Raw genomic sequence first — 8243 nt, forward strand, 5'->3', positions numbered from 1 at the left:
CATCTTGTAATTGTTTCATTAAGCAAATATACAAAACCATCTTCAATACTCTCTCATGGCTTAAACCCTAGAACCCACGAAACCCTCGCAGGTTCATATTTTATCATGGTATCAGAGCACCGTTTCTGGTGACTCTGAATACCCCACCTATCTTCAACGCTTCCGCACCACAACCAACAACATCGTCATTATGAGTGATTCAGGAACCAACACAAAGCCATTAGAGATGGCTACTGATCTCTCGAACCCGTTTTTATTACACCCCTCTGATCAACCTGGGAACATCTTGGTCTCCAAAACCCTTCAATGAGATAACTACAACACATGGAGCCGTGCTATGCGCATCAGTCTAAGTGCTAAGAACAAGCTAGGTTTGGTCGATGGAACCATTGACCCACCTGCTGAAACAGATAAACAATTTGCATTGTGGCAACGATGCAATGACATGGTTCTCGCATGGATCCTGAATTCTGTACATGAAGACATTGCAAGCAGCGTTTCCTACTACACTTCAGCAGCAGATGTGTGGGCTGACTTGCGTGATCGTTTCTCTCAAGGGAACGATTCACGTGTTTACCAAATTAAGAGAGAAATTGTTGAGCACAGACAGGAGCAACAATCGATCTCAGTCTACTACACCAAACTAAAGGCATTGTGGGATGAATTGACGTCCTATCATGAGCCCTCAACATGCACTTGTGGGGGTTTGAAGAAGATCAATGAACGTGATGAAAAGGAAAGAGTGATGCAGTTTCTCATGGGATTAAACGAGTCCTATGCCGCAGTACGTGGGCAAATCTTGTTGATGCAGCCACTTCCCGACACTCGGAAGGCATACTCTCTTGTTTTACAACAAGAGAAACAAGTGGAGGTATCTCTCACTCGTCATAACAACAGTTTGCATGCGATGCATTTGACAAGCCATAGGGAATCTGCTGCACAACGAGGTAACTCCTCTATTAAATGCTCATATTGTGATAAAAAATATCATACCGTAGATCAGTGTTTCTATCTCAATGGCTTTCCACCGGGGCACAAATACCATGGCAAAAAGATGATTCCTCCTAACAAGAAGAAACCTGCGGCTAATCAAATAAAGACTGGCAGTGAAGTCGCCACAGTCACGGATCAGCACCATCATGAAACCAACGGTGACAGCCCCAAGTTCACTCCTGAAGAGTACAACCAAATCATGGCCATGCTCAAGAAAAACAACTTGGACGGTAATCCTCACCATTTTGCAAACGCCACAGGTACTCTTACACCTCTGTCTAAAATGTCAGGAGTATTACCACAGAAAAACCTATATTGGATCATTGATAGTGGGGCAACGGATCATATATCTCCTTCACCTCACTTGCTTCACAAGAAATCTATGTGTGATTATGTACAAATGCCGAATGGGGGAAAAGCCACTATAGAATCTGTTGGTTCCGTCCAAGCAACTCCTCTTCTTAAACTTGATGATGTGTTACATGTTCCAAATTTTCAAGTTTATTTGTTATCCGTTAGCAAACTCACTGAGTCTCTACAATGCATAGTGATTTTCTTTCCTACTTTTTGTGTGATACAGGACATGGCTACGAGGAGGACGATTGGCCTAGGCAAGCGATATAATGGGCTCTATTACTTGTCGTCAACACAAAATCCTCATTTAGCTCACAATGTCAACCGTCATTCAAACCTTTGGCACCGACGGTTAGGACATCCCTCCACCGGTCCCTTACAACTTTTGACCAAGCAAGTTCCAACTATTATGTTTGATTCTAGCCATTTGTGTGACATTTGTCCCCTTGCTAAACAAACTCGTTTGTCTTTTCCATCAAGCTTTATTTCATCTCAAGCACATTTTGATTTAATACATTGTGATATTTGGGGACCTCATCGAGTCAATTCTCATTCGGGGGCTAGATATTTTTTGACTATTGTTGATGATTATTCACGATTTACTTGGATCCATCTTATGCGTTTAAAATCTGAAACACAAGGGTTGTTACGTTCTTTTATTGCTTGGGTTCAAACACAATTCAATCGCATGATCAAGACGATTAGGGCAGATAATGGGGCTGAATTCATTTCTTTACGTTTTTTTTTTTATAGCAAAGGTATTGTGTTTCACACTTCTTGTCCTTCTACTCCCCAACAAAATGGGGTCGTTGAAAGAAAACATCGCCATCTTTTAAATGTTGGGCGAGCACTTCGTTTTCAAGCCAATTTACCTTCAATTTTTTGGGGGGAAAGTGTTCAAACGGCATGTTATTTAATCAATCGCTTACCAACACCACTCCTCCATCACAAAACCCCATTTGAGCTTTTACATTGTACACCTCCAGATTTTCATCACTTGCGTGTGTTTGGTTGCTTATGCTATGTCACAAATCTCACTCCCACACACAAGTTTGATCAACGTGCTCGGAAATGCATATTTGTTGGATATCCTCTTGGTCAAAAGGGGTACCGTGTTTATGATCTCACTACCCACAAATTCTCCACCTCCCGTGATGTGATCTTTCATGAGGACACCTTTCCCTTTGCTTCCCAACCCCCAGATCACCAACCTGACAGTGTTGTTCTCCCCCTTCCCCTTGATACTACCATCGACTCACCTGCCCCTACCACCACTACCATCCCCCTTCCATCCCACGACACACCACACGACCCACCTGCCCCTATCCATGCCACTAACCCTTCCTCGGACCCTCTCATCACCGAGCCTGCTCCCTCCCCTCTTCCCCTTGCCATTCGCCACTCCAACCGTCCTCCAAAACCCTCCATACGACTTCAGGGCTATCATTTATATCATGTACACTCTCTTGCTCCCAGTGCCACCTCCTCTTCCATGTCAGGTACACGTTACCCTTTATCTCACTATGTTTCTTATGCTCATCTTTCTTCTTCACACCGTTCTTTTGCTTGTGCTATTTCCAACATTGTTGAACCCACTACCTTTGAGCAAGCTAATAGTGATCCTGCATGGCAAGCCGCCATGCAAGCTGAACTCCTAGCCTTGGAACAAAATCAGACTTGGACTCTCACTCGTCTCCCTCCCGGGCATCGAGCTATTGGTTGCAAATGGGTTTACAAGGTCAAGTATCATTCAGATGGGCCTGTCGAGCGTTATAAAGCTCGCCTTGTTGCCAAGGGTTTTACACAACGTGAAGGTATCGATTACAAAGAGACTTTCGCCCCAGTTGCCAAACTTATTACCGTCCGATGTCTTTTGGCCGTAGCTTTTGTTCGTCATTGGTCTCTCCACCAAATGGATGTTCAAAATGCCTTCCTCCATGGAGATCTTGGGGAAGAAGTCTATATGCAACTGCCTCCTGGTCTTCGTTGTCAGGGGGAGCACAATGTATGCCGACTCAACAAGTCACTTTACGGGCTTAAACAAGCCTCTCAAAGCTGGTTTCACAAATTTTCCACTGCTATACACCAAGCTGGGTATCAACAATCCAAGGCCGATTATTCCTTGTTCACCAAGGTACGTGATCACTCATTCACAGCTATACTAATCTACGTCGATGACATGATCATCACAGGCAATGATGAAGAGGCCATTCGTGATCTCAAACAGTTTCTTCACACTCAGTTTCGAATCAAGGATCTGGGACCATTAAAATACTTTCTCGGCGTAGAGGTGGCTAGGTCTTCTCAAGGTATTTCTATCTCACAACGGAAATACACGCTTGACATTCTTGATGAAGCCGGCTTACTGGGTGCCAAACCTGCAAAATTTCCCATGGAAGAAAATTTGAAGTTATCTCTAACGGAAGGGCAAGTTCTTCATGATGCCTCGAAGTATAGGAGACTTGTTGGTAAACTTATTTACCTTACTATCACTAGACCGGAAATTTCATATGCAGTTCATGTACTCAGCCAATACATGCAACAACCAAGAAAACCACATTTAGATGCAGTCCATCGTCTCTTGCGATACTTGAAAGGGGCACCTGGACAAGGACTTCTATTTCCTTCAAAGGGGGACCTAATCTTGGCAGGATATTGTGATGCCGATTGGGCTCGATGTTCAATTACAAGGAGATCTGTCACGGGTTATTGCATATTCCTTGGAGGAGCATTGGTATCTTGGAAGACTAAGAAACAAACCATCGTTTCTCGATCTTCAGCAGAAGCAGAGTATCGTGCCATGGCCTCTGCGACGTGTGAGCTTACATGGATGAAATACTTGTTGGCTGACTTACGAGTTGATCATCATGTGCCAGCAAAACTGCATTGTGACAATCAAGCGGCTCTTTATATAGCAGCCAATCCCGTGTTCCACAAGCGTACCAAACACATAGAAATCGATTGCCATGTTGTTCGTGAACATATTCAATCAAGGGTTATCATGACAGCCTACGTTCGTACTGGAGCACAGTTGGCTGATATATTTACCAAGCCGCTTGGACAAGGGATGTTTCACTCATTACTTGGCAAGATGGGTGTGATTGACATTCACATTCCACCTTGAGGGGGAGTATTAAGCAATTAAAATGCATGAAATAAACATGTTGGAATAATGGTAGGCTAGTCAATTTTCTTGTTCAAAGTTAGGCAAGTTAGGTTAGTCAAGTTAGGCAAGTTAGGCAAGTTAGGCAAAATTAGGCTTATGTTCTTTTTCTTCCCTATATATATGTTTCATCTTGTAATTGTTTCATTAAGCAAATATACAAAACCATCTTCAATACTCTCTCATGGCTTAAACCCTAAAACCCACGAAACCCTCGCAGGTTCATATTTTATCAAATATGCTAATATTTCTCTTTGGGAAGCGTGTTCAATGAGTCATATGGTGATGAGGGAATTATGCATTAAGGGTGGAAATTTTTTAAGAGTCATAATATATTGTCAATTTAAACTCCTCCTAAGAATTATTGTTTGTAAATTAAATGAATGCCTCTGGGATGTTGTCATTATATAGATGATTAAGTATCTTATCGAATGTGTATGTACATGTACGTCATGGTATGGATTTAAGTTTTTCGTTTTAACTCTCGAAATTACTGTGCAATATTAATATATAATGTAAAATGAGGTGGCATTACAGATAAAAGATAGAACTTTAGCTGATGGTAAACAACATCTGGAAATTTGATGTGAGCCGGCTGACAGATGTATACATCTCTAAAATTCTTAAAATCTTTTTGAGTGATGTATTGGTCAAAGTTTTAGGTATGAAGAGTGAGTAGCAATATTCTAACGCAATCACAGTACAATGAATAAAATAATAAGCACAGTATTACAAACACAACCGAAAACTACTTAATATGCCCATCTCTTATACAGTTTTGTTACCAATTGATGCATGAAAACTATGAATCTATTTCATCATGCATTTTTTTAGTTAAGGTGCTATGTTTTTGTAATTTTTTAGACTGAGGAGGAGGAACCGAGGCTAAAGTATCTCCAATTTGTTCAAGAGGCTTCAACTCATGCTGTAGCTTGCTTTCACAAACCTCTATAGTTAGCTTCCATACAATATGTTGTATGTTTGGGATATCTCTACATCTTAATTTCTGCTCTCTCTGGTTGCTGCAAGTTTGTAATTTTACTTGCTAATTGATTATAAAAATGAGAACAAAATCTATCTATGATTTACAAATTTGTATTCGATTTTAGACGTTTTTCCAGTGCAAGACATATGTTGCACAAGCATGTAAATGGTACAAATTGTTTTTGGTTTTGAACAGTAAGCTTTTGAGTTTTACAATCCTTGCACAGGGATTGTAACTAAAGTGAACAAATTTAGTGTTTGAGGGATAAAGTTTGGTTCTCTTTAATACATAATATAACAAAGGCCTAGAAATTTTCTTTGAAGGAATATGCAAATGTTTGTTTGCGCATTTTGGCATGCAGTTTATATAAGGGGGCAGTTAATGTGTGTTATCTGCATTGTGATTCTGCTCCTAGCCTGTTGTGACTAGTACATTTAATTTCCCGGAACAAAGCGCAGACACATTTTCTAGTAAAATCTGTTTATGTGGACTCTTGATAAGCATCCTGTTACATTACCCCTTGTGATGTGTGCCCCAAATGTACTGTTGGACCCACTTGTCACTGCTTTCTTCGCGCGCGCGTTGCATCCGCTCGCCCATGCGGAGCAAATCTTTGGTCCATCAATATGTGATACTCTAGAATTTTTATGCTTTTGCCTTGAGTAGTGGCCCTGATGGTCCCCTATATGCTTTTGCCTTTCATTTGTTTCTTCTTTTTGCTAAAGACGTGCACCTAGAAAATAGCGACGCGTGATCTGGTCGTCATTGATCTATTACGTTACTCTTTAGATACTCGATCGATTAATGGCTGCTACTGCTGCTGCTGCATCTTCTTCTTGCTCTGGCTCTCCTTGGAAATACGACGTGTTCATCAATTTCAGAGGGGAAGACACTCGCAGGTGCTCCGTCAGCCACCTCTACAAAGCCCTGAATCAGAAAGCAATCAACACCTTCATCGATGCCCAAGAGCTCCGAAAAGGCAGCTGTTGACAAATCAATGAAATCTCAATCAGAACAAATCCCTAATTATTTGTTTACTTAGCTTTTTTTTTATGTATTTGCCTAGTTAGGAAGTCAACTCTAATTTCTATGGAGTCGATTGTGCATATCAACTGTATATATATCTCCTTCACGTATCAATGAAACATACAATTATTCCATTCAAGCATTCTCTTCTTGGTATCAGAGCCTAGGTTTTGAGAAAAAACACATAAAAAAACAAAAAGGAGACGAGACCGTGCTCTGTGCGGAAAACCATAACTAACAGCCGCGCAGCCAATTGTGCAGCACCGTTCGACCAGCGAATGACGCCGTCGTTGCTGACCCGAGAACCCGAACTACCAGCCACGCACCCAGTTGTGCAGTGCGCCATCCGACCAGCGATCGACGCCATCGTTGCTGATCCGAGTTCACCGAGCCGCTCCCTGCATCCACCACCACGAACCGAGATTCAACCCGCTGCCTGAAATTTGTCCCAGATTTCGACCTGCGAATCTGTTTTGCGTGCCCAGATTCGATTGAACCCAGACTCTGACCCGCTTGTTGCTGTTTGAAGAACAGCAGAAAAATGCTTGCTGTTGCAAAATAGGAAAAAAGGATTGATGTGCTGTTGCGGAAAAAAGGGAAAAAAAACTTGCTGTTTGAAGAAAAGAAAATGAGGATGGACGGGTGAAGAAGTAAAGAAAGAAGAAAAAAAGAAAAAAATAATAGAAAAAGGGGAAGAAGGAAGAAAACAGGAAAAAAAAAAGGGAAAAAAGAAAAGAAAAGAAATTTGTTGACTTTTGGGTCTCTGTTTGTCTTGTAGGACCTTTGTTTGGAAGTTTCGACCTTATCAATCACACGAACACATTGCACCAAATTCATCCAGAGCAATGGTAGTCCAGACTCGTGCACTAATTGTAAAAAATAAGGTAGCTTCTGAACATACATATAACGATGGTAATGCTTTAAGGATTTCTGCATTTGTTACGAATAATACATTGATAATTGATTCTAGTACTACTGAACATATGACTTGTGATTCTAGATAGGTACAAATCCTAAAACCATCCACCAAAACTATCGTAAGTGTTGCCAATGGTTATGTTGTCCCCATTATTGGGGAAGGCACTGTCTCCCTTTCTGATACTCTTAATCTTGATTCCGTACTTGTTGTTCCTTCCCTTAACTATAATTTATTATCAGTTGCTCAAATCACTATCGCCCTACATTACTTTGTGATTTTTTTGGCCTTTTTTTTGTGTTTTTAAGGATATTCGGACTCGCAAGACGATTGGTTATGGTATCAGGAAGGGCAAGCTCTACTACTTGGAGCTGACATCGAACAGTATCGGAATGTTGACTCAAGCTCTTGTAGTGGAAGGATCTCAGGGGGAGAAGAATAAAGCTTCGGAGGTTTGGTTGTGGCATTGTCGACTTGGGCATGCTTCTTTCGGTTATTTACGGAGGTTGTTTCCCAGCTTATTTGTTAAGCATGATGTTTCTAGCTTTAAATGTGGTGTTTGTGAACTGGCTAAAAGTCATCGTACTTCGTTTTCGCCTAGTATGACTAAAAGTTCTGTTCCTCTTATGATAATTCATTCTGATGTTTGGGGACCATCTAAAACTGCTACATTTGGTGGGGCTTATTGGTTCGTTACTTTTATTGATGATTGCACATGTATGACTTGGGTTTGTTTGATGAAGTCCAAAAAATGAAGTTACTTCTTTGTTTCAGCGATTTCACAAAATAGTGCAAGTACAATATAA

The 8243-nt window shown here is 41.1% G+C and overlaps 1 protein-coding gene across 1 annotated transcript; it reads right to left on the reverse strand.

The window, feature by feature from the left end:
* Positions 1 to 5940: 5940 nt before the first annotated feature.
* LOC125477082 lies at positions 5941 to 7188 on the reverse strand. The gene is made up of 2 exons (XM_048583893.1): positions 6732 to 7188; positions 5941 to 6478 (listed from the first exon to the last, which is right to left on the reverse strand). Exons 1-2 carry the CDS (start codon positions 6886 to 6888, stop codon positions 6297 to 6299), a joined length of 339 nt encoding a protein of 112 aa, XP_048439850.1. The 5' UTR covers positions 6889 to 7188; the 3' UTR covers positions 5941 to 6296.
* Positions 7189 to 8243: the final 1055 nt, after the last annotated feature.

The sequence above is a fragment of a genome, unplaced genomic scaffold (assembly GCF_019419815.1).
Source record: "Pyrus x bretschneideri cultivar Hongxiangsu unplaced genomic scaffold, Pyrus_bretschneideri_v1 Contig20, whole genome shotgun sequence".
Classification (NCBI taxonomy): domain Eukaryota; kingdom Viridiplantae; phylum Streptophyta; class Magnoliopsida; order Rosales; family Rosaceae; genus Pyrus; species Pyrus x bretschneideri.

Bases quoted from the DNA above. Each gene is read 5' to 3' on its own strand.
- LOC125477082 (XM_048583893.1), bottom strand. From the start codon at position 6,888: ATGGCGTCGATCGCTGGTCGGATGGCGCACTGCACAACTGGGTGCGTG. The intron at 6,479-6,731 runs GTCTCGTCTCCT...ATTTGTCAACAG, and splicing joins GGTTTTCCGCACAGAGCACG to CTGCCTTTTCGGAGCTCTTG.